Raw genomic sequence first — 27,928 nt, forward strand, 5'->3', positions numbered from 1 at the left:
TAAACCACCTGAAGATTTTGTAAATCTGAATGTTGACGCTGCCTTCGACAAGGACACTAGCTCGGGATGGACATGCACATTCGTCCGGGATCATCATGTTGTTCCTGTCATAGGAGGAAGCTGGAACCTCCCATTTGTTGATGATGCCCCCAGTGGCTGATCTAGTGGGGGTGCCATGCATCCCCTCCAAAATGCTAAACTTTTTTTACCTAGTAGTAATTAGTCTAATTCTATGTGTATTATAGGGTTGAAATGCTAAACTGATAATTTTTTATGGTTATACATGGTACTTTTATTGTAAGCGATAAGGTTGGCACCCCCTGTAGTCAAACTCGAGGTCCGCCACTGGATGCCCCTACTGTTGAAGCTACCACCCTTTGAGACGGTTTGATTCTTGCTGGGAACGTAGGGTGCAATAGACTATTAGTTGAAAGTGATTGCATGGAAGTTTCATGCACAATGGCGGAAACTCTCTAGGTGTGGTGGCTGCTATATATGAAGAGTGTACTTTTCTTTGTCACAATTTCTCTCGTGTAATTTTTTCTCATTCCCCTAGGGAGGCCAATAGGGCTACTCATAATCTGGCAAAGTTTACAGAGGGTAACCATCAATGGCTTGATGATCCTCCGGATTTTGTTCGAGCTGCCTTAGAAAATGATATATCTTTGAATCCTGATCAATAAAATCGGCCATGACGGCTTTCCTCGAAAAAGTGTTAAGAGATGTGGCATCCCGTACTTAAGCAGTGACGCAACAAGAAATGTGCCTTAATTGGACCGAACTGCCGAACTTTCTTGTACCATTTTTGATCAACAATTGCAGTAAAAAAAGAGCTATCTAATGGCTTTCTCTCTAAAGAAATCACATATATATTGATATGTGCCACGACAAGAAAAGCAATGAATGCCCATATTCAATAAAACAGCCAAAAACACGATTCACCAAGTAATATGATCTGATAATAATTCAACAAAATAGTCACCAACATACACCTCCATCATCAACGATATACTAGAACAAAAACAAAGGGCTATGCACAACCCTGTTGACGATGTTTTGGGGCCAGGGCGAAGGGGGTGATATCCAGCACGGCCCTATAGACGTGCAGCTTGATGTTGTAGTCATCGTCCAGGAGCTCGAACACACACAAGTCCCTGTTCTCCAGGTAGTTCTCCATGGCGAGCGCGCCCCACCCGGCGCTGAACGCCGCACGGGGACACTCTCCGCCGGTGTACTCGTACCACACCTTCCACGGCTTCGCCTGTGGGTCCCACAGCGTCATCTTCCTGCTTTCCTTCAGGAGGAAATTTTCAACGAACATGTCTGGAATGATCTGCAGTGTCCCAGGTCGATCAGTAAGCGAGCAATGCAGTTTTAGAATATGTGTATCCATCCAGAGAAGAATTTGATCAATTACCATGAAGTACGACACATAGACATCTGTGTGCTTTATTTCCTTGATCACGAAGGGCCTCTTGGATTGGAACCTCCGTGCCCTCTCCATAGCATATTCCTTGTCCCTTTGGGTTATTGGACGTCTCTGCGACTCTAATTCCGGCCTTCTCTGAACCTTGACGATAACTAAGTATAAAAGAAGATGCAAATTACTAAGATAGTTCAGTTCAAATTTTGTTGTAATCAGCGTAGTTAGGAAGAAGATTTACCTCTACCAGGTTGGTTTTCACTATTGCTCTTATTGAACATCGGGAACTGAGCCTTCATGCTATGTTTTTTACCAAAAGATTTGTGTAATTTGGTTAAGTCCTTGCATACAGATTCTGGCGCGAATACACCTGTATGAACTATATGAGCGCAAGTTAGCTCAATGACATGACCATTGCTATCTTTTTTCGGCAGAGAAGACCATTGCTATCTAAATAGCAGAGTCAAAACTGACACAGCATTTAAGCCATCTCAAACCAATTTCGATCGGAGGCTTCAAGTTAATTACCTGCCAAACTGTGACTTGATGTCATTCCTTTAGAAGCTGATGAAGCAGCAGACCCTTTCCCCTCAGTCCTGGACTTCTTGGGTGGACGACGGACCAATTCTGCTTACATCAATATGCACACATGTACATTTTAGCATGATAATAAGAGCACAGAAATCATTTTACAACACCGAGCCATCTCATAGCAATATATACGTAAAAAGTAGTACCAGTTATTTTGAAATCGATCATCGATCGGAGGGTTATTCTAGTTACCTGCCAAACTGTCACCTGATGCTGCACCCTCAGACTCCGAATGGCCACATGGAGCTCGAGGCCTTTTCCCCTTCGCAGCCTTGGGCTTCCTGGGTGGACGACGCTTTGATTCTGCTTATAATTGGATTGATGTGCACAGAGACACAGGTTAGCTCGATAAAAAGAGCATAAGAATCATTTTAAAACATTAAACCGTTTCAAACCAATATATGTGTAAAAAGTAGTGGTAATAATAATTTTGAAATCAACGGATCAGTGTGGAAGGGTTCTTCTTAATATACTTGCTAAACTGTCACCTAATGCTTATATAGGATTCATTTTACGGTACAAGACCGTTGCTATCTAGATAGCAGAATCAAAACTGACACAACATTTAAGCCATCCCAAACTAATACATACATGTGTGTGTGTGTGTGTGTGAAACAAGTAATACTTTTTTACCCGCAAGAAAAATTCTACTTATTTTCAAATCGATTCTCGATCAGAGGCTTCCTCTTAATTACCTTTCAAACTGTCACTTGATGCTGCTCCTTTAGAAGCTAAAGCAGTAGACCTTTTCCCCTCGGCCTTGGACTTCTTGGGTGAACGACGGACCAATTCTGCTTACATCAATGTGCACACATGTACATGTTAGCTCGATAACAAGAGGACATAAATCATTTTACAACACCAAGCCATCTCACACCAATATATATGTAAAAAGTAGTACTATCAATTATTTTGAAATCAATCATCCATCGGAGGGTTATTCTTGGTTACCTGCCAAACTATCACCTGATGGAGCTTCAGGCCTTTTCTCCTCAGTAGCCTTGGACTTCCTGGGTGGACGAAGCCCCAATTCTGCTTTTAATTGATGTGCACAGAGTCACAATTAGCTCGATAAAACCATCATAAGAATCATTTGACAACATTAAACCATTTCAAACCAATATATATGTAAAAAGTAGAAGTGGTACTAATAATTTTGAAATCAATCGATCAGTGTGGGAGGGTTCTTCTTAATTACTTGCTAAACTGTCACCTAATGCTTCTCCTTCAGACTTCGAATCACTAGATTGAGCTTCATGTCTTTTCCCTTCCTTAGCCTTGGACTTCTTGGATCGGACCACTTCTGTCATGATATCATCAACCTTCCTGAACCTAGTCCTCTTCCCGACCACAAAACCATTGTCGATCTTGTCTTGATCCTCCTTCTGTTGCTGCAATGGTGCGCTGCGCCATTCACTTTCTTCCTCATTATCCGGATTCTCTGATAATGCGTCTTCTTCTTCCTTTTGTGGACCAGCGCCGTCAGCATCGACACTCATGTTGTCGCTCCCTTCATATTCTTCTGAAGCATCTTCTTCTTCTTCTCCTTCATTTTGTGGAGTACCATCTGCAGCTGTGCCAATGTGAGAGTCTTCTTCTTGCGGGGCAGTACCATCTGCATTGGTGCCCGTGTGCCCATTCTCATCATTTGCTGCCACAGCGGTGGCGCCCATGCGCTGCGGCTGGGCTAGAAACGCATACGGTGCCTCGCAGGATGATGGCGAGAATACCGTGACTGAGAACTGTGAGTTCCCATCGTAACGGAAAACCAGCAGGTAGCCATACACGATGCAATGGTCGCAGAGGAACTCCTTCCATCCACGTGCAAAGCATAGCTCCCCGGAGATTTTAGCCAGCTCTACGGGCCATAAATTTCCGCTTGGACCTCTCAGTGAAACTGTTCCTGTACACTCTTCCAAGTATTTGTGGCAGTCTTCGGGAATTGTCTGCAACATATGTTATCATATAAATCAATGACTAAGTATGTCGAGCACAATCCAAAACTAAAAAATAATATAAAAAGGCTGTGTGCTATGTCTTAGAAATGGCCGATGGATTTTATGTTCAGATGAATGTGTAATGAGTTTCTGTCTATGTGATGATGCAGTTTTTCAGAATCTTTGAAGCAAATGTTCTGAATCTATGAAATGTTTGTTATAGTGAAAAATGATATGTGCTGCATGCTATGAATACATAGCATTTAACTTGTCACCACATAAGGACGGTCATACGTCAGAGTGCTGACATGGTCAGTGACGAGCGACTGTCCGTGTCTTTAGGCACTCCACTGATGGGCTCTATCCCACGAGTGATGGATGAGTCTCCACTGACAATAGATTAGTGCTGATCCTGGCACCCATCAAAAGCGATCAATTCTGTCCCTTTAGTAGTGACATGTTTGATAGTAGTGTTGGAGATTGATTTCAAGAGTTTGGTAATAGTGTTAATGGTGTAAATAATCAGTCTGAACGAATTCAAGGCTTGGGTCCAAGCCCCTATCCAAACAAGCATATATTGTCTCGGTCACTCTCACTTGGCATTATATTTTGGGGAAAAATTTACATGTGTCTCTTTTCTTCACAATCTACAAAACTATAAATACGAATAAAATCAACTTTGATGAACTAGTTTATATATTGGATAACATACTCATATATGATGCGGATATGTTATCTCTCTTTTATTCCTTTTCAAAGTCAGACCACATAGTATAGTCCATATTTGAAAAATATCAGTGACTAATCGAACAAAAGTTCTGATGAAATATGTACCATTTAAACTTTGTCAAATTAGTAAGCACCATTCCTAAAGTGGACCGCAAACGGAAAGAGAACCTTCACAAAAATCATGCAAATACGATACATAAAAATGGAGGACCAAAAATGGGTTAGTCTCCTTAATTTCTGTTATGAATCAAGAAAACCTACCTCTTGTTCCATAGATGAACTGGTCATTAGGGACCTAAAGAATTGTGGGCAATTTTTTGTGTCATTCTGCTCCTTCAACTCCTCCTCTTTATCATTCTCCTTCTTCTCCTCTCTTTCCTTATGTGCCCTCATCTTCTTCTCATTTTCTTTCATTTTCCTCTGATCCTCCTTCTCCTTCTCATTATCCTTGTCATTACCCCTCATTCTCTCTTTCTTCTCCTTATACTTAGTCATCTTCTTCACCTCCTTTTTCTTATCACCTTCTTCTTTGCTTTGTTTCTTTTTCTCTTTCGCATTCGTATTTTCACCACCCCCTTCTTTCACTTTCACATTCTGCTTATCATCTATCATACCCATATTGCTATATTGCTTTTGCTGGTGTACCATGATTGGACCTTTACATATGCCACACACTTCTGTCTCTGCAATACAATAGGAGAAATATATGCATATATTAGTATAACACTTTTGGCGAAGGTAACAATGATATAAGTTTTACTCGAGAGCTGAATCTACATAAAACACAAGTTTGTTTGCATTGGATATTCCCAACTGCATTAGTTATTTTCAAGAACACTCCTACAGACTCCTTTGTTACAAAACTAACAATATAAATATAATTACTATATAAGCTCTTGAGGGATGGAAAAAGAACAAAATGTATCCCATATTTATATTTGAATGTTGGACACACAAGCAGTGGCGGAACTACAAAGGAAATACATGGTGGCTGACCTCACAGGAGAATAAAAAATTCGCTCGCCGCTGCCTGGGCATGGCCGTGGACACGCCGCCACGGCACGAGAGATGGGTCGCCCTTGGCACTACTTCACGCTGCTACTAAGCTAATCTTTTCGGCTAGACCTCCGCCCCACCTCTTCCTGAGCGGGGCGAGATGAGGCTGTGCTGGGTGTATGTAGAAAGGCTGAGGTGGGCAACGACACACTTTTGCCCTAACGAGTATACATACATACACATATATATATATAGTGGCTACATGCACGCATAATTTTGTGTCGCGGCATACTTGTATATCTGTATATATCCATGTCGCTGGGTAATGCGGTTTTGATACCCTGTCTGATATATCCACTAACAGTGCTCCCCATTTTTTTTTCCTTTTAGAGCATTTGCCAAATTAGCACATTTATTTTTCTTGAAGAGATTTACAAATTCGACCATTCTGTCGTGCAAATTCAGTAAACCAAGAAGCATGCATATATGGATGATTCAAATTTGCACCATCCTTGTCTTGAGACAAGAAAAGTATGGCCTAACTAGCAACACAACGACTATCACTGGAGAAGAGGTAGCATAAAACCGAATGCATCATTAGGAATATACGCCCAGGGCGACAGAAAGAAGGAATTCAATCTTGTCAACCGGCTAAAACCTGTAGTTATATCCCACAAGTTGAATCTACACTGAACTAAAACATTTAGGAACAACGAACACCATTTCTTGTGGTGCAAAGAACAAAAGCACGATGCACACCATGGATTTGTAGAACGCCAAGGCGATTGAAAAGCTAAAGATTTTGTTGATCTAGCATAGATCAGATATACCGTAGTAGGGCTTACCAGCGCGTAGCAGTGAATCAATCGCGATCTCGTTGGATCAGAATACAGGCCTCTCCAAGGGGCGTTCGATCGATTCAAATTCGAAGGAGAGGACGGGAGAAGATCTCGATGTGGATTTAGATGGAGGTTCGTTGGTTGTGAGGACGGGAGAAGATCTCGATGAGATTTAGATGGGTTTGGGCGGCGGCCCGGCGGCTGGATGGAACTTTGAAATATTTCGGGATTACATATATATATATAAAGGGAATTCGGGGCAAGGGAAAAACCCTAGGTCGTCACGGCGAACAACGGAAACACATAAGTCCAAACGTTATGTTTTGACAACGACAATCTAACATGTCTGCCACTTTCAGGCACACAATCACTCGTCTGTGGCTGGGTTTGAGGCGATGAGCAGGGGTGATCTCCAGCACGGCCCTGTAGACGTGCAGCTTGATGTTGTAGTCATGGTCCAGGAGCTCGAAGACGCACACGTCCCACCTATCCAGGTTGTTCTCCATGACGAGCGCGCCCCACCCGGTGTTGAATGCCGCACGGGGGCACTCGCCGCTGGTGTACTCGTCCCACACCTTCCATGGCTTCGCCTACGGGTCCCACAGCGTCATCTTCCTGCTGTCCTTCGGGAGGAAATTTTCGATGAACATGTTTGGGATGATCTAAAGTGTCCCAAGTCGATCAGTAAGCGAGCAATGGAGTCAAATAGTAGTACATGTGAGTATTGTCAACAAGTAATACAGAGAGTAAAGGGAAGGGAAACTAAATGTTTGGCTTTGAACATGTGCATTGTGACTCAGGAGGAAGACGTTAGTTACCATGAAGTACCAAGGCATAGACATCGATGTGCTTCATTTCCTTGACGATGGAGGGCCTCTCGGATTTGAACCTCCGCGTCTTCTCCATGGCGTCTTCCTTCTCCCTTTGAGTCACTGGACGCCTCTGCGACGTTTATCCCGGGATTGTAATAGTAATTCAGGGAAAAAAGAAAAACTCTCCCGCGTCTGGCGACACAGGGGGCGATCCTTGCGCGCCACCGACTCCCCTTCTTCCTCCTTCTTGTCGTGTAGCCGCCGGAGGCGCCACCTGTAAAGTCCGGGCGGCCTCCAAGGAAGGTGGCTGCGGGGCGGACCCCTGGGCAATCCCCGCTCAGCTCTCCCAACCTCGTGGCTGGTGGCGGCAGCACAGTGAACCTCGCCCGATCTGCGTGCGTTGGTAGCGTGATGCGGCGACGGATCTTAGTGGGAGTCGGGCAGGAGCCAGTGGCATCGAGGAGCACAGGTACGTGGCGGGGGCGGGGTTGCGGCGGCCGAGGCTAGCGACCCAGATCTGGGTGCGGCAAGCCCGCTGCTGCCTTCGTGGCCGCCCTCGTCGAGGGAGTTGCGGCACCTGCTGCTCACGGCAGATGTAGCGGTGGTGGATGGCGCGGTCTTCGGTGGCGGCGTCAATCTGAGAGCGGGTCCGCTCCATCCCCAAGATAGGCGTGTGCAGGGTGCCCAAAGGGCTGGAGTTTTCCAATTTCGCCCACCGTTGAGGGATGTTATGTCGGCAAGGGTGCCTTGATGTCATCCTTGCCTCCTGTCTAGTGGCGGTGTGCTACCGGGGAGCTCGTCTTTGCTCGGAGGCGCAAGGTGGGGCGGTGGAGGCTAGAGCTGTCTAGACCGGGGGTGAGTGTGGTCTTGGGAGTTGTCCAGGGGTTGGGAAGGTGGTGCCTTCCCGCCCGTCTCTTTTGTCACCTTGGTTGCAAGCGTGGGGCGAGGGTGGAGTTGGAGCCATGGATGCCGGGGCAGCGGCCTTGCTGGTGGGAGCGGCGGTGCTTAGGGGCGGAGCTCGCGGCTCGGGTGTTGACTGGGTGACATGGCCATGTGGGCGGTGTGGTAGCCAGAGTCCGGTGGTCGGTGGCGTTGACGCGGCGGCCGTAGCCTGTTGTACTATGTTTTGAAGGAGAAGTCCTTGCCGGGGTGGAAGCCTGCTCTGGCTTGCCAAGACGACGATGGTGGCGGCTATGGGCGTCATTTCCTTGTTGAAGGCGTTGTCGTGGCTACTCTTCGTCCTTCATGTTGCTTCGAGGGAAACCTTGATCCTTGGATCAGGCGGTGGCGACGCTCCACTGTCTTGCCCTTCTTGATGGCACGCCCTTGAAGTACCCAGCTCGTCGTGCACGACTTCATCTCTTCGCGGTGACTCGTTCACGGTTGAGAGCTCTGACGTCTCCAAGTTGCTTCCTCGTGTAGTGTGCTTCGAGTTTTCGGAGTTGTGTAGTTGTCCTTAACACCCTTGTATCTAGCCTTGTGCGCGTGTATTGCTGGTTCCTGTTGTATGGCTTGGTTTGCATGATCATTGCTTTATATATAAAGTGGGGCGTGTGCCTTTTTTCGGTGTGACGTTTATCCCATCCTTCTCGTAAACTTGATTAGAACTAGTATAAAAAGATGCAGACTTATATCAAGATAGTTCACTTCAAGTTTGTTTGAATTAATACTAGCAGTATAATAGAAGAGCGCGCTTACAGGAGGAAGGAAGGAAGGAAGAAACAAGTTTTACCTCTGCCAGCTTGGTTTTCACCATTTCTCTTGTTCAACATCGGAAATTGATTCTGGTTACTATGCCTTTTACCAAAAGATTTCTGCCACGTGGTTAAGTCCGTGCACACGGATTCTGGTGCGAATACACCTGTACAAACTTTATGCGGGCAAAGTTCATTAGCTCGATGACAAGGGGATATAGATAGGAACCATTTTATAGTATAAGACCGCTATATCTAGCTAGCAGAGTCAAGACTGACACAACATATATGTATATATATATATATATATATATATATATATATATATATATATATGTGTGTGTGTGTGTGTGTGTGTGTGCATAAAACAAGTAGGACTACTCATTTTGAATTCAATTCTCCATCCAAGGCTTCTTAGAAACTAGCCAAATTGTCACTTGATGCTGCTCCTTCAGACGCTTTTTGAGGCGAACTCTTTTAGATGCTGAAGCAGCAGACCTGGTATAAACAATTAAAGGAGCAGCAGAGCTTTTCCCCTCAACGTAACCTTGTACTCTTTGGATGGACGACTGGCTAACTCTGCTTACAATGGATGTGCATACAGGTTAGGTAGATAACAAGAGCCTATGAATCATTTGACAACATTTAGCCAACACAATAGCTAAATATGAAATCAATCCATCGGACGGCTATTCTTAATTACCTGCAAAATTGTCACTTGATGTTGTTGCCTTAGAAGATGAATCACCAGATTGAGACCATATCACCTTAGCCTTGGAATTCTTGGGTGGACGATGATCTGATTCTTCTTACAGTTCGATGTGCACATAGACAAAGGTTAGCACGATAACAAGAGTATAAGAATCATTTCACAAAATCAAGCCATCTCATACCAATATATAAAGTACTACATGTACTAATTATTTCCAAGCTATCAATCATTGCTCAATTGGCATTATATTTTGTGGAAATGTTACATATGTCTCTTTTATTTATAATCTACATTTTTTTGTAAATACAAAAATATCAACATTCATGAAGTAGTTTATATTTTGGATATGTTATCTCGTTTATCCTTCTCAATGGCAGAAAACATTGTATAGTCCATGTTTGAAACATATCAATCACTAATTGAACAAAGAATCTCTTGGGTGAAATAGATATATCTATCATTTTAAATCTATCAAATTAGAGAGCACAATTCCTAAAACTGTACCACAATGGAAAAGATAACATTCACAGCAATCATGCAAAATATGGTAGGTAAAAATGGAATAGCTAAAATGAGTTAGTCTCTTTTGTTTGTTGGTGATCAAGAAAACCTACCACGTGTCCATAAATGAATGGGATGTCAATGCCCTAAAGAAGTGTTTTTTTGTCATTCTGGTCTTTCTCATGCTTTTCTTTGACCCCTCTTCCTCTTTATCAATCTCCTTCCCTTCTGCTCATTTATTTCCTTTTGTTCCCCCTCTTTCTCCTTTTGAATTTCTCACTGCTCCTGCTCTTCTTTCTCATTCTCATTCTCCTCCTTTCTTTCCTTATGTGACTTCACATTCTTCTCATTTCCCTTTAATTTCCTCCGATCCTCCCTCTCCTTCTCCTTATCATCTTTCTTATCAACAACTCTTGATTTCTTCTCTTTCTTCTCCTTGTACTTAGCCATCTCCCTCTTCGAGGACTTTTGCTTCTCCTTTGTTTTCTTATCACCTTCGTCTTTATTTTGCTTCCTTTTCACTTTTGTATTCATATCTTCCTCATCCTCTTCCTTTACCTTGACATTTTGCTTATTATCCACCATGCCCATAGTGTTATACTGTTTCTTATGACATACCATGATTGGTCCTTTACTAATGGCTGGTACTTCTCCCTTTGCAATACAATATGAGATATATGATACATTAGCACAATACTTTGCAATGGTAACAGTGGCATATAATACCACTCAAGTTTCACTCGTGAGTTGAATCTACGTATGAAACACCTTCCAAGTTTTGATTTTTGTTACGACTATTCAATTATTATTCCAAATTGTATTAGTTATATTAAAAAACACTCCTACAAGGCCCTTTTGTTATAGATCTAACAACCAGCATAAATATAACTTCCATATAAGCTCTTTACGAAAGAAAGTAGAACACTATTTATCCCATATTTATATTCAAATATTGGACACATCATACATCAATGCTAGGAATATATATAGAGTGGCCACATGCATAATATTTTGGGGAGGCACACTTGCACGTTTGTGTATATTCATCTAGCCAGGCAATTCGGTTGTGATACTTTATCTGATCTATCCACTAATAGACATTCATGTGCTCCCCGTGTTTATCCTTCTCGAGAATTTGCCAAAAAAAATTGTCTTGATGAGGTTTACAAATTCGAAGACTCTGTTATGAAAATTTAGTAAACCAAGAAACATGCACATATTGTGTTCATATGTTACCATCCTTGTCATGAGACAAGAAAGGTATGGCCCAACAAGTAAAGCAACGGTTATCACAAGAGAAAATGTAGCACTATACTAATCTGCTATATCAAAAATAATGAAATTAAAAAATTCCTAGTGGGGGTTCTCTCTTCCATATATATAGGGCATTAGATCATTCTTCCCACATGGCTAAATTTCCAATGCGACGATGACAACACCAACACCATTATTGTGTGTTCCACAAGAATCTACACCCCCTCTCAAAGTGAGAAGATGGATACATCAATCTTATCAACAAAACATCTAGTTATATCCCACATGCTGATCTATGCTCAACTAAAACATTTACAAACAATGAACATGGATACACCCGTCCTTGTGTTGGGAATAACAAAAGCATGATGCATAGTGGATTTATATAATAATAAAGCGAGACATGATCATACCAATGGGCCAAAGATCTAACTACGCTAGCATAGATCAGATATACTTTTAGGCTTACCAAGCATCGTGGATCAATGTAATCTTGATGGATATGAATATTAGACCTCTTCAAGGGGCATTCGATTCAACAGAGAATACGAGAGTAGAGATCAATGTGGTTTAAATGAAGGCCATCATGGTTGGTTGCCGCCGCGGTGCTCGGTGGACTTCGCAAGATTCTGGGGTTATAAAGGGGTCAGAAAGGGGAAAACCCTAGGTTTTGAATGGGGTGGGACTTGGGAGAAGAAAGGAAAGTCCATGCTTAATTTTTCCAGGCCCATCATCATCGGTGGAACAATATCAATCTCGCTAGGCCCAATTCCAGGCCCGCCAGTTTTTTTCACATGTCAATGGTAAGACTTCTACTGAGGGTCTATTTTCGGCCACTTGGTTGATGGTGTTCCATAGAGGGTTGATAGTATTTCTTGTTTAAAATCATAAGGCTAAATAAGTTGATTTACGTTCATCTAGCTAGTATGTATTTTTACTATTGGTTGCTAATGATGATGCTTCTCCTTAGACATAGTTCCTAAAGATAAATTTGGAAAAATCAACACACTTTAAAAGTAAAGATGGGTATTTTTGAAAATGAAGATTCTATGACATGCATTTAAATTCTAAGTTGTCATACTCTCCCTTGACCTGCACAATAACACTGCTAATAGATGTACTCTACCTTAGCCTCCACAATAACATTGGCTTGATGTACTATTTAGAAGGAATACACAAAATTACATTGCTCAGAGAATAGTTTTAACTGCCTTCTTAATTAACATCAATATTTTAGTGGCATAGTATGCCTCACTCGAGGAAGAATGTACCATTGTGAACCCTTATGCTTGGATTTCATATTTAATCATTTTTCCTCGAAGTGCATTGAAGACCCCTATATCCTTCGTCAAGTGATGGGTATCACTGGACTTCGACAATTACATCTCTCATCTGGTACTTTGACTATGATTCTTTGGTAATTTACATATTGTTACATGTATATTTTGGTTGTAAAATGCCAATGACTGTAGCGTTGGAACTTTGCTCGCGTACGGTCGTGCCTGGATCAGTATTGTGCGCATCCCACCATGATGTGGATCTGCATGTCAAGGGCGGTGTGTGGCGTGGTTGGACAGGGTATAGCAGGATACATGTTCTTGTCGGTGATGAAAGCACGAAGGAGAGCGTAAAGGTGTTGGTGCTGGTTGTCGTGTCAATGGTGCAAATGACGGGATAGTGGCATCTGATGTGGTTGAGTACACCTTGTAGCTGGTTATGAGGACAAACGAGAAGATCTAGGTGCAGCTGAAGCCGAACAAGTATTACCGGAGCTACCTCCACATTGCCTGGAGCCTAAATTAGAGGACCTATGCATTCATTTATTGTCTTTATTTCATGACTGTTCAACAAGTTTTATGGATTATCTTTTTATGAGCAAGGTTTTCCGTTTTTAGTCCTTAACACACAAGTTGTATTGCATTATGAAATGAGTATATCTATTATTGTTTATGTGATCGGTGTAATTTTACAAATACTATGTATGATCTAAACAATGGATGAAAATCAGTTTTAGTTGACATAATATTTGAAGTTATGGCAAAATTGTACAACATCCAATATAGTTTATAAATTTGCCCGATTGTTATCATTTATATTATTCAAGACGTGAGTTGCACATGCACGCTTACTAGTATTAAATAATTCAAAATATAGTACGCACATATACTCTACTGATCCGTGGTACCGTGCTGGAGGTCGGTTGTTTCCCTGTATTTTTTGCCTTGTTCCACTTGTTTTCAATTTTGTTCTAGAAAAAAAAGTATTTTTTTTCTTCTTCTGTTTGGAGCTAAACTTGTAAGTTTTAATTGTGATGGTTGGATTCTGTTGTGGTTTTTGCAGGAGGCAGGGGCTGGTGGAAGAAAAGATGCGCAAGAGGTGTGAGGAAGAGGAACTACTAAATTATCCACTCAGGCCATGCACAAGAGACCTAGGGGAAGGTGAAGTGAGGAGATCAGTCCATATCGACGCCTTCAAGGAGGGGAACGGCGCCCTCAGGCATCGTCCTCGGCGCGGCCGGTCAAGGCCGGCCAGGGATTTCGCCCGAACTAGATCCCCGCCACCAGCAGCGCCTCCTGTGCAGAACCGGCGACCAAGAGGAAGCGCAGCCCGACCAGGCTGGCGCGCACGCCGAACAGGGGAGGAGGGGAGTGAAGGAAATATGCCCTAGAGGCAATAATAAAGTTGTTATTTATATTTCCTTATATCATGATAAATGTTTATTATTCATGCTAGAATTGTATTAACCGTAAACTTAGTACATGTGTGAATACATAGACAAACAGAGTGTCACTAGTATGCCTGTACTTGACTAGCTCGTTAATGAAAGATCGATGGTTAAGTTTCCTAGCCATGGACAAAGAGTTGTCATTTGATAAACGGGATCACATCATTAGAGAATGATGTGATTTACTTGACCCATCCGTTAGCTTAGCACGATGATCGTTTAGTTTGTTGCTATTGCTTTCTTCATAACTTATACATGTTCCTATGACTATGAGATTATGCAACTCCCGAATACCGGAGGAACACTTAGTGTGCTATCAAACGTCACAACGTAACTGGATGATTATAAAGATGCTCTACAGGTGTCTCCGATGGTGTTTGTTGAGTTGACATAGATCGAGATTAGGATTTGTCACTTCGAGTATCGGAGAGGTATGTCTGGGCCCTCTTGGTAATGCACATCACTATAAGCCTTGCAACCATTGTGACTAATGAGTTAGTTGCGGGATGATGCATTACGGAACGAGTAAAGAGACTTGCCGGTAACGAGATTGAACTAGGTATTGAGAGACCGACGATCGAATCGCGGGAAAGTAACATACCGATCTTCCCTTTCTTTCCTTATGTGACTTCACATTCTTCTCATTTCCCTTTAATTTCCTCTGATCCTCCCTCTCCTTCTCCTTATCATCTTTCTTATCGACAACTCTTGATTTCTTCTCTTTCTTCTCCTTGTACTTAGCCATCTCCCTCTTCGAGGACTTTTGCTTCTCCTTTGTTTTCTTATCACCTTCGTCTTTATTTTGCTTCCTTTTCACTTTTGTATTCATATCTTCCTCATCCTCTTCCTTTACCTTGACATTTTGCTTATTATCCACCATGCCCATAGTGTTATACTGTTTCTTATGACATACCATGATTGGTCCTTTACTAATGGCTGGTACTTCTCCCTTTGCAATACAATATGAGATATATGATACATTAGCACAATACTTTGCAATGGTAACAGTGGCATATAATACCACTCAAGTTTCACTCGTGAGTTGAATCTACGTATGAAACACTTTCCAAGTTTTGATTTTTGTTACGACTATTCAATTATTATTCCAAATTGTATTGGTTATATTAAAAAACACTCCTACAAGGCCCTTTTGTTATAGATCTAACAACCAGCATAAATATAACTTCCATATAAGCTCTTTACGAAAGAAAGTAGAACACTATTTATCCCATATTTATATTCAAATATTGGACACATCATACATCAATGCTAGGAATATATATAGAGTGGCCACATGCATAATATTTTGGGGAGGCACACTTGCACGTTTGTGTATATTCATCTAGCCAGGCAATTCGGTTGTGATACTTTATCTGATCTATCCACTAATAGACATTCATGTGCTCCCCGTGTTTATCCTTCTCGAGAATTTGCCAAAAAAAATTGTCTTGATGAGGTTTACAAATTCGAAGACTCTGTTATGAAAATTTAGTAAACCAAGAAACATGCACATATTGTGTTCATATGTTACCATCCTTGTCATGAGACAAGAAAGGTATGGCCCAACAAGTAAAGCAACGGTTATCACAAGAGAAAATGTAGCACTATACTAATCTGCTATATCAAAAATAATGAAATTAAAAAATTCCTAGTGGGGGTTCTCTCTTCCATATATATAGGGCATTAGATCATTCTTCCCACATGGCTAAATTTCCAATGCGACGATGACAACACCAACACCATTATTGTGTGTTCCACAAGAATCTACACCCCCTCTCAAAGTGAGAAGATGGATACATCAATCTTATCAACAAAACATCTAGTTATATCCCACATGCTGATCTATGCTCAACTAAAACATTTACAAACAATGAACATGGATACACCCGTCCTTGTGTTGGGAATAACAAAAGCATGATGCATAGTGGATTTATATAATAATAAAGCAAGACATGATCATACCAATGGGCCAAAGATCTAACTACGCTAGCATAGATCAGATATACTTTTAGGCTTACCAAGCATCGTGGATCAATGTAATCTTGATGGATATGAATATTAGACCTCTTCAAGGGGCATTCGATTCAACAGAGAATACGAGAGTAGAGATCAATGTGGTTTAAATGAAGGCCATCATGGTTGGTTGCCGCCGCGGTGCTCGGTGGACTTCGCAAGATTCTGGGGTTATAAAGGGGTCAGAAAGGGGAAAACCCTAGGTTTTGAATGGGGTGGGACTTGGGAGAAGAAAGGAAAGTCCATGCTTAATTTTTCCAGGCCCATCATCATCGGTGGAACAATATCAATCTCGATAGGCCCAATTCCAGGCCCGCCAGTTTTTTTTCACATGTCAATGGTAAGAGTTCTACTGAGGGTCTATTTTCGGCCACTTGGTTGATGGTGTTCCATAGAGGGTTGATAGTATTTCTTGTTTAAAATCATAAGGCTAAATAAGTTGATTTACGTTCATCTAGCTAGTATGTATTTTTACTATTGGTTGCTAATGATGATGCTTCTCCTTAGACATAGTTCCTAAAGATAAATTTGGAAAAATCAACACACTTTAAAAGTAAAGATGGGTATTTTTGAAAATGAAGATTCTATGACATGCATTTAAATTCTAAGTTGTCATACTCTCCCTTGACCTGCACAATAACACTGCTAATAGATGTACTCTACCTTAGCCTCCACAATAACATTGGCTTGATGTACTATTTAGAAGGAATACACAAAATTACATTGCTCAGAGAATAGTTTTAACTGCCTTCTTAATTAACATCAATATTTTAGTGGCATAGTATGCCTCACTCGAGGAAGAATGTACCATTGTGAACCCTTATGCTTGGATTTCATATTTAATCATTTTTCCTCGAAGTGCATTGAAGACCCCTATATCCTTCGTCAAGTGATGGGTATCACTGGACTTCGACAATTACATCTCTCATCTGGTACTTTGACTATGATTCTTTGGTAATTTACATATTGTTACATGTATATTTTGGTTGTAAAATGCCAATGACTGTAGCGTTGGAACTTTGCTCGCGTACGGTCGTGCCTGGATCAGTATTGTGCGCATCCCACCATGATGTGGATCTGCATGTCAAGGGCGGTGTGTGGCGTGGTTGGACAGGGTATAGCAGGATACATGTTCTTGTCGGTGATGAAAGCACGAAGGAGAGCGTAAAGGTGTTGGTGCTGGTTGTCGTGTCAATGGTGCAAATGACGGGATAGTGGCATCTGATGTGGTTGAGTACACCTTGTAGCTGGTTATGAGGACAAACGAGAAGATCTAGGTGCAGCTGAAGCCGAACAAGTATTACCGGAGCTACCTCCACATTGCCTGGAGCCTAAATTAGAGGACCTATGCATTCATTTATTGTCTTTATTTCATGACTGTTCAACAAGTTTTATGGATTATCTTTTTATGAGCAAGGTTTTCCGTTTTTAGTCCTTAACACACAAGTTGTATTGCATTATGAAATGAGTATATCTATTATTGTTTATGTGATCGGTGTAATTTTACAAATACTATGTATGATCTAAACAATGGATGAAAATCAGTTTTAGTTGACATAATATTTGAAGTTATGGCAAAATTGTACAACATCCAATATAGTTTATAAATTTGCCCGATTGTTATCATTTATATTATTCAAGACGTGAGTTGCACATGCACGCTTACTAGTATTAAATAATTCAAAATATAGTACGCACATATACTCTACTGATCTGTGGTACCGTGCTGGAGGTCGGTTGTTTCCCTGTATTTTTTGCCTTGTTCCACTTGTTTTCAATTTTGTTCTAGAAAAAAAAGTATTTTTTTTCTTCTTCTGTTTGGAGCTAAACTTGTAAGTTTTAATTGTGATGGTTGGATTCTGTTGTGGTTTTTGCAGGAGGCAGGGGCTGGTGGAAGAAAAGATGCGCAAGAGGTGTGAGGAAGAGGAACTACTAAATTATCCACTCAGGCCATGCACAAGAGACCTAGGGGAAGGTGAAGTGAGGAGATCAGTCCATATCGACTCCTTCAAGGAGGGGAACGGCGCCCTCAGGCATCGTCCTCGGCGCGGCCGGTCAAGGCCGGCCAGGGATTTCGCCCGAACTAGATCCCCGCCACCAGCAGCGCCTCCTGTGCAGAACCGGCGACCAAGAGGAAGCGCAGCCCGACCAGGCTGGCGCGCACGCCGAACAGGGGAGGAGGAGAGTGAAGGAAATATGCCCTAGAGGCAATAATAAAGTTGTTATTTATATTTCCTTATATCATGATAAATGTTTATTATTCATGCTAGAATTGTATTAACCGTAAACTTAGTACATGTGTGAATACATAGACAAACAGAGTGTCACTAGTATGCCTGTACTTGACTAGCTCGTTAATGAAAGATCGATGGTTAAGTTTCCTAGCCATGGACAAAGAGTTGTCATTTGATAAACGGGATCACATCATTAGAGAATGATGTGATTTACTTGACCCATCCGTTAGCTTAGCACGATGATCGTTTAGTTTGTTGCTATTGCTTTCTTCATAACTTATACATGTTCCTATGACTATGAGATTATGCAACTCCCGAATACCGGAGGAACACTTAGTGTGCTATCAAACGTCACAACGTAACTGGATGATTATAAAGATGCTCTACAGGTGTCTCCGATGGTGTTTGTTGAGTTGACATAGATCGAGATTAGGATTTGTCACTTCGAGTATCGGAGAGGTATGTCTGGGCCCTCTTGGTAATGCACATCACTATAAGCCTTGCAACCATTGTGACTAATGAGTTAGTTGCGGGATGATGCATTACGGAACGAGTAAAGAGACTTGCCGGTAACGAGATTGAACTAGGTATTGAGAGACCGACGATCGAATCGCGGGAAAGTAACATACCGATCTTCCCTTTCTTTCCTTATGTGACTTCACATTCTTCTCATTTCCCTTTAATTTCCTCTGATCCTCCCTCTCCTTCTCCTTATCATCTTTCTTATCGACAACTCTTGATTTCTTCTCTTTCTTCTCCTTGTACTTAGCCATCTCCCTCTTCGAGGACTTTTGCTTCTCCTTTGTTTTCTTATCACCTTCGTCTTTATTTTGCTTCCTTTTCACTTTTGTATTCATATCTTCCTCATCCTCTTCCTTTACCTTGACATTTTGCTTATTATCCACCATGCCCATAGTGTTATACTGTTTCTTATGACATACCATGATTGGTCCTTTACTAATGGCTGGTACTTCTCCCTTTGCAATACAATATGAGATATATGATACATTAGCACAATACTTTGCAATGGTAACAGTGGCATATAATACCACTCAAGTTTCACTCGTGAGTTGAATCTACGTATGAAACACTTTCCAAGTTTTGATTTTTGTTACGACTATTCAATTATTATTCCAAATTGTATTGGTTATATTAAAAAACACTCCTACAAGGCCCTTTTGTTATAGATCTAACAACCAGCATAAATATAACTTCCATATAAGCTCTTTACGAAAGAAAGTAGAACACTATTTATCCCATATTTATATTCAAATATTGGACACATCATACATCAATGCTAGGAATATATATAGAGTGGCCACATGCATAATATTTTGGGGAGGCACACTTGCACGTTTGTGTATATTCATCTAGCCAGGCAATTCGGTTGTGATACTTTATCTGATCTATCCACTAATAGACATTCATGTGCTCCCCGTGTTTATCCTTCTCGAGAATTTGCCAAAAAAAATTGTCTTGATGAGGTTTACAAATTCGAAGACTCTGTTATGAAAATTTAGTAAACCAAGAAACATGCACATATTGTGTTCATATGTTACCATCCTTGTCATGAGACAAGAAAGGTATGGCCCAACAAGTAAAGCAACGGTTATCACAAGAGAAAATGTAGCACTATACTAATCTGCTATATCAAAAATAATGAAATTAAAAAATTCCTAGTGGGGGTTCTCTCTTCCATATATATAGGGCATTAGATCATTCTTCCCACATGGCTAAATTTCCAATGCGACGATGACAACACCAACACCATTATTGTGTGTTCCACAAGAATCTACACCCCCTCTCAAAGTGAGAAGATGGATACATCAATCTTATCAACAAAACATCTAGTTATATCCCACATGCTGATCTATGCTCAACTAAAACATTTACAAACAATGAACATGGATACACCCGTCCTTGTGTTGGGAATAACAAAAGCATGATGCATAGTGGATTTATATAATAATAAAGCAAGACATGATCATACCAATGGGCCAAAGATCTAACTACGCTAGCATAGATCAGATATACTTTTAGGCTTACCAAGCATCGTGGATCAATGTAATCTTGATGGATATGAATATTAGACCTCTTCAAGGGGCATTCGATTCAACAGAGAATACGAGAGTAGAGATCAATGTGGTTTAAATGAAGGCCATCATGGTTGGTTGCCGCCGCGGTGCTCGGTGGACTTCGCAAGATTCTGGGGTTATAAAGGGGTCAGAAAGGGGAAAACCCTAGGTTTTGAATGGGGTGGGACTTGGGAGAAGAAAGGAAAGTCCATGCTTAATTTTTCCAGGCCCATCATCATCGGTGGAACAATATCAATCTCGATAGGCCCAATTCCAGGCCCGCCAGTTTTTTTTCACATGTCAATGGTAAGACTTCTACTGAGGGTCTATTTTCGGCCACTTGGTTGATGGTGTTCCATAGAGGGTTGATAGTATTTCTTGTTTAAAATCATAAGGCTAAATAAGTTGATTTACGTTCATCTAGCTAGTATGTATTTTTACTATTGGTTGCTAATGATGATGCTTCTCCTTAGACATAGTTCCTAAAGATAAATTTGGAAAAATCAACACACTTTAAAAGTAAAGATGGGTATTTTTGAAAATGAAGATTCTATGACATGCATTTAAATTCTAAGTTGTCATACTCTCCCTTGACCTGCACAATAACACTGCTAATAGATGTACTCTACCTTAGCCTCCACAATAACATTGGCTTGATGTACTATTTAGAAGGAATACACAAAATTACATTTGCTCAGAGAATAGTTTTTACTGCCTTCTTAATTAACATCAATATTTTAGTGGCATAGTATGCCTCACTCGAGGAAGAATGTACCATTGTGAACCCTTATGCTTGGATTTCATATTTAATCATTTTTCCTCGAAGTGCATTGAAGACCCCTATATCCTTCATCAAGTGATGGGTATCACTGGACTTCGACAATTACATCTCTCATCTGGTACTTTGACTATGATTCTTTGGTAATTTACATATTGTTACATGTATATTTTGGTTGTAAAATGCCAATGACTGTAGCGTTGGAACTTTGCTCGCGTACGGTCGTGCCTGGATCAGTATTGTGCGCATCCCACCATGATGTGGATCTGCATGTCAAGGGCGGTGTGTGGCGTGGTTGGACAGGGTATAGCAGGATACATGTTCTTGTCGGTGATGAAAGCACGAAGGAGAGCGTAAAGGTGTTGGTGCTGGTTGTCGTGTCAATGGTGCAAATGACGGGATAGTGGCATCTGATGTGGTTGAGTACACCTTGTAGCTGGTTATGAGGACAAACGAGAAGATCTAGGTGCAGCTGAAGCCGAACAAGTATTACCGGAGCTACCTCCACATTGCCTGGAGCCTAAATTAGAGGACCTATGCATTCATTTATTGTCTTTATTTCATGACTGTTCAACAAGTTTTATGGATTATCTTTTTATGAGCAAGGTTTTCCGTTTTTAGTCCTTAACACACAAGTTGTATTGCATTATGAAATGAGTATATCTATTATTGTTTATGTGATCGGTGTAATTTTACAAATACTATGTATGATCTAAACAATGGATGAAAATCAGTTTTAGTTGACATAATATTTGAAGTTATGGCAAAATTGTACAACATCCAATATAGTTTATAAATTTGCCCGATTGTTATCATTTATATTATTCAAGACGTGAGTTGCACATGCACGCTTACTAGTATTAAATAATTCAAAATATAGTACGCACATATACTCTACTGATCCGTGGTACCGTGCTGGAGGTCGGTTGTTTCCCTGTATTTTTTGCCTTGTTCCACTTGTTTTCAATTTTGTTCTAGAAAAAAAAGTATTTTTTTTCTTCTTCTGTTTGGAGCTAAACTTGTAAGTTTTAATTGTGATGGTTGGATTCTGTTGTGGTTTTTGCAGGAGGCAGGGGCTGGTGGAAGAAAAGATGCGCAAGAGGTGTGAGGAAGAGGAACTACTAAATTATCCACTCAGGCCATGCACAAGAGACCTAGGGGAAGGTGAAGTGAGGAGATCAGTCCATATCGACGCCTTCAAGGAGGGGAACGGCGCCCTCAGGCATCGTCCTCGGCGCGGCCGGTCAAGGCCGGCCAGGGATTTCGCCCGAACTAGATCCCCGCCACCAGCAGCGCCTCCTGTGCAGAACCGGCGACCAAGAGGAAGCGCAGCCCGACCAGGCTGGCGCGCACGCCGAACAGGGGAGGAGGGGAGTGAAGGAAATATGCCCTAGAGGCAATAATAAAGTTGTTATTTATATTTCCTTATATCATGATAAATGTTTATTATTCATGCTAGAATTGTATTAACCGTAAACTTAGTACATGTGTGAATACATAGACAAACAGAGTGTCACTAGTATGCCTGTACTTGACTAGCTCGTTAATGAAAGATCGATGGTTAAGTTTCCTAGCCATGGACAAAGAGTTGTCATTTGATAAACGGGATCACATCATTAGAGAATGATGTGATTTACTTGACCCATCCGTTAGCTTAGCACGATGATCGTTTAGTTTGTTGCTATTGCTTTCTTCATAACTTATACATGTTCCTATGACTATGAGATTATGCAACTCCCGAATACCGGAGGAACACTTAGTGTGCTATCAAACGTCACAACGTAACTGGATGATTATAAAGATGCTCTACAGGTGTCTCCGATGGTGTTTGTTGAGTTGACATAGATCGAGATTAGGATTTGTCACTTCGAGTATCGGAGAGGTATGTCTGGGCCCTCCTGGTAATGCACATCACTATAAGCCTTGCAAGCATTGTGACTAATGAGTTAGTTGCAGGATGATGCATTACGGAACGAGTAAAGAGACTTGCCGGTAACGAGATTGAACTAGGTATTGAGAGACCGACGATCGAATCGCGGGAAAGTAACATACCGATCTTCCCTTTCTTTCCTTATGTGACTTCACATTCTTCTCATTTCCCTTTAATTTCCTCTGATCCTCCCTCTCCTTCTCCTTATCATCTTTCTTATCGACAACTCTTGATTTCTTCTCTTTCTTCTCCTTGTACTTAGCCATCTCCCTCTTCGAGGACTTTTGCTTCTCCTTTGTTTTATTATCACCTTCGTCTTTATTTTGCTTCCTTTTCACTTTTGTATTCATATCTTCCTCATCCTCTTCCTTTACCTTGACATTTTGCTTATTATCCACCATGCCCATAGTGTTATACTGTTTCTTATGACATACCATGATTGGTCCATTACTAATGGCTGGTACTTCTCCCTTTGCAATACAATATGAGATATATGATACATTAGCACAATACTTTGCAATGGTAACAGTGGCATATAATACCACTCAAGTTTCACTCGTGAGTTGAATCTACGTATGAAACACCTTCCAAGTTTTGATTTTTGTTACGACTATTCAATTATTATTCCAAATTGTATTAGTTATATTAAAAAACACTCCTACAAGGCCCTTTTGTTATAGATCTAACAACCAGCATAAATATAACTTCCATATAAGCTCTTTACGAAAGAAAGTAGAACACTATTTATCCCATATTTATATTCAAATATTGGACACATCATACATCAATGCTAGGAATATATATAGAGTGGCCACATGCATAATATTTTGGGGAGGCACACTTGCACGTTTGTGTATATTCATCTAGCCAGGCAATTCGGTTGTGATACTTTATCTGATCTATCCACTAATAGACATTCATGTGCTCCCCGTGTTTATCCTTCTCGAGAATTTGCCAAAAAAATTTGTCTTGATGAGGTTTACAAATTCGAAGACTCTGTTATGAAAATTTAGTAAACCAAGAAACATGCACATATTGTGTTCATATGTTACCATCCTTGTCATGAGACAAGAAAGGTATGGCCCAACAAGTAAAGCAACGGTTATCACAAGAGAAAATGTAGCACTATACTAATCTGCTATATCAAAAATAATGAAATTAAAAAATTCCTAGTGGGGGTTCTCTCTTCCATATATATAGGGCATTAGATCATTCTTCCCACATGGCTAAATTTCCAATGCGACGATGACAACACCAACACCATTATTGTGTGTTCCACAAGAATCTACACCCCCTCTCAAAGTGAGAAGATGGATACATCAATCTTATCAACAAAACATCTAGTTATATCCCACATGCTGATCTATGCTCAACTAAAACATTTACAAACAATGAACATGGATACACCCGTCCTTGTGTTGGGAATAACAAAAGCATGATGCATAGTGGATTTATATAATAATAAAGCGAGACATGATCATACCAATGGGCCAAAGATCTAACTACGCTAGCATAGATCAGATATACTTTTAGGCTTACCAAGCATCGTGGATCAATGTAATCTTGATGGATATGAATATTAGACCTCTTCAAGGGGCATTCGATTCAACAGAGAATACGAGAGTAGAGATCAATGTGGTTTAAATGAAGGCCATCATGGTTGGTTGCCGCCGCGGTGCTCGGTGGACTTCGCAAGATTCTGGGGTTATAAAGGGGTCAGAAAGGGGAAAACCCTAGGTTTTGAATGGGGTGGGACTTGGGAGAAGAAAGGAAAGTCCATGCTTAATTTTTCCAGGCCCATCATCATCGGTGGAACAATATCAATCTCGCTAGGCCCAATTCCAGGCCCGCCAGTTTTTTTTCACATGTCAATGGTAAGACTTCTACTGAGGGTCTATTTTCGGCCACTTGGTTGATGGTGTTCCATAGAGGGTTGATAGTATTTCTTGTTTAAAATCATAAGGCTAAATAAGTTGATTTACGTTCATCTAGCTAGTATGTATTTTTACTATTGGTTGCTAATGATGATGCTTCTCCTTAGACATAGTTCCTAAAGATAAATTTGGAAAAATCAACACACTTTAAAAGTAAAGATGGGTATTTTTGAAAATGAAGATTCTATGACATGCATTTAAATTCTAAGTTGTCATACTCTCCCTTGACCTGCACAATAACACTGCTAATAGATGTACTCTACCTTAGCCTCCACAATAACATTGGCTTGATGTACTATTTAGAAGGAATACACAAAATTACATTTGCTCAGAGAATAGTTTTAACTGCCTTCTTAATTAACATCAATATTTTAGTGCCATAGTATGCCTCACTCGAGGACGAATGTACCATTGTGAACCCTTATGCTTGGATTTCATATTTAATCATTTTTCCTCGAAGTGCATTGAAGACCCCTATATCCTTCGTCAAGTGATGGGTATCACTGGACTTCGACAATTACATCTCTCATCTGGTACTTTGACTATGATTCTTTGGTAATTTACATATTGTTACATGTATATTTTGGTTGTAAAATGCCAATGACTGTAGCGTTGGAACTTTGCTCACCTGTACGGTCGTGCCTGGATCAGTATTGTGCGCATCCCACCATGATGTGGATCTGCATGTCAAGGGCGGTGTGTGGCGTGGTTGGGCAGGGTATAGCAGGATACATGTTCTTGTCGGTGATGAAAGCACGAAGGAGAGCGTAAAGGTGTTGGTGCTGGTTGTCGTGTCAATGGTGCAAATGACGGGATAGTGGCATCTGATGTGGTTGAGTACACCTTGTAGCCGGTTATGAGGACAAACGAGAAGATCTAGGTGCAGCTGAAGCCGAACAAGTATTACCGGAGCTACCTCCACATTGCCTGGAGCCTAAATTAGAGGACCTATGCATTCATTTATTGTCTTTATTTCATGACTGTTCAACAAGTTTTATGGATTATCTTTTTATGAGCAAGGTTTTCCGTTTTTAGTCCTTAACACACAAGTTGTATTGCATTATGAAATGAGTATATCTATTATTGTTTATGTGATCGGTGTAATTTTACAAATACTATGTATGATCTAAACAATGGATGAAAATCAGTTTTAGTTGACATAATATTTGAAGTTATGGCAAAATTGTACAACATCCAATATAGTTTATAAATTTGCCCGATTGTTATCATTTATATTATTCAAGACGTGAGTTGCACATGCACGCTTACTAGTATTAAATAATTCAAAATATAGTACGCACATATACTCTACTGATCTGTGGTACCGTGCTGGAGGTCGGTTGTTTCCCTGTATTTTTTGCCTTGTTCCACTTGTTTACAATTTTGTTCTAGAAAAAAAAGTATTTTTTTTCTTCTTCTGTTTGGAGCTAAACTTGTAAGTTTTAATTGTGATGGTTGGATTCTGTTGTGGTTTTTGCAGGAGGCAGGGGCTGGTGGAAGAAAAGATGCGCAAGAGGTGTGAGGAAGAGGAACTACTAAATTATCCACTCAGGCCATGCACAAGAGACCTAGGGGAAGGTGAAGTGAGGAGATCAGTCCATATCGACGCCTTCAAGGAGGGGAACGGCGCCCTCAGGCATCGTCCTCGGCGCGGCCGGTCAAGGCCGGCCAGGGATTTCGCCCGAACTAGATCCCCGCCACCAGCAGCGCCTCCTGTGCAGAACCGGCGACCAAGAGGAAGCGCAGCCCGACCAGGCTGGCGCGCACGCCGAACAGGGGAGGAGGGGAGTGAAGGAAATATGCCCTAGAGGCAATAATAAAGTTGTTATTTATATTTCCTTATATCATGATAAATGTTTATTATTCATGCTAGAATTGTATTAACCGTAAACTTAATACATGTGTGAATACATAGACAAACAGAGTGTCACTAGTATGCCTGTACTTGACTAGCTCGTTAATGAAAGATCGATGGTTAAGTTTCCTAGCCATGGACAAAGAGTTGTCATTTGATAAACGGGATCACATCATTAGAGAATGATGTGATTTACTTGACCCATCCGTTAGCTTAGCACGATGATCGTTTAGTTTGTTGCTATTGCTTTCTTCATAACTTATACATGTTCCTATGACTATGAGATTATGCAACTCCCGAATACCGGAGGAACACTTAGTGTGCTATCAAACGTCACAACGTAACTGGATGATTATAAAGATGCTCTACAGGTGTCTCCGATGGTGTTTGTTGAGTTGACATAGATCGAGATTAGGATTTGTCACTTCGAGTATCGGAGAGGTATGTCTGGGCCCTCCTGGTAATGCACATCACTATAAGCCTTGCAAGCATTGTGACTAATGAGTTAGTTGCAGGATGATGCATTACGGAACGAGTAAAGAGACTTGCCGGTAACGAGATTGAACTAGGTATTGAGAGACCGACGATCGAATCGCGGGAAAGTAACATACCGATCTTCCCTTTCTTTCCTTATGTGACTTCACATTCTTCTCATTTCCCTTTAATTTCCTCTGATCCTCCCTCTCCTTCTCCTTATCATCTTTCTTATCGACAACTCTTGATTTCTTCTCTTTCTTCTCCTTGTACTTAGCCATCTCCCTCTTCGAGGACTTTTGCTTCTCCTTTGTTTTATTATCACCTTCGTCTTTATTTTGCTTCCTTTTCACTTTTGTATTCATATCTTCCTCATCCTCTTCCTTTACCTTGACATTTTGCTTATTATCCACCATGCCCAT

At 41.0% G+C, this 27,928-nt stretch overlaps 1 protein-coding gene and 1 pseudogene across 1 annotated transcript; both read right to left on the reverse strand.

Annotated features, from left to right (window-relative positions):
* Positions 1-531: 531 nt before the first annotated feature.
* Positions 532-27,928, reverse strand: LOC109767983 (uncharacterized). The gene is made up of 16 exons (XM_073507430.1): positions 27,644-27,928; positions 23,366-23,713; positions 19,090-19,437; positions 14,815-15,162; positions 13,081-13,198; positions 10,515-10,962; positions 5,202-5,226; positions 4,942-5,154; positions 3,228-3,960; positions 2,981-3,046; positions 2,710-2,805; positions 2,207-2,317; positions 1,952-2,050; positions 1,665-1,802; positions 1,418-1,581; positions 532-1,333 (listed from the first exon to the last, which is right to left on the reverse strand). The coding sequence occupies exons 1-16, from the start codon at positions 27,926-27,928 to the stop codon at positions 1,031-1,033; spliced, it is 3,843 nt and encodes a 1,280-aa protein (XP_073363531.1). The 3' UTR covers positions 532-1,030.
* Positions 6,797-9,963, reverse strand: LOC141041877 (uncharacterized; annotated as a pseudogene).

Source organism: Aegilops tauschii, chromosome 2 (genome assembly GCF_002575655.3).
Source record: "Aegilops tauschii subsp. strangulata cultivar AL8/78 chromosome 2, Aet v6.0, whole genome shotgun sequence".
Classification (NCBI taxonomy): Eukaryota; Viridiplantae; Streptophyta; class Magnoliopsida; order Poales; family Poaceae; genus Aegilops; species Aegilops tauschii.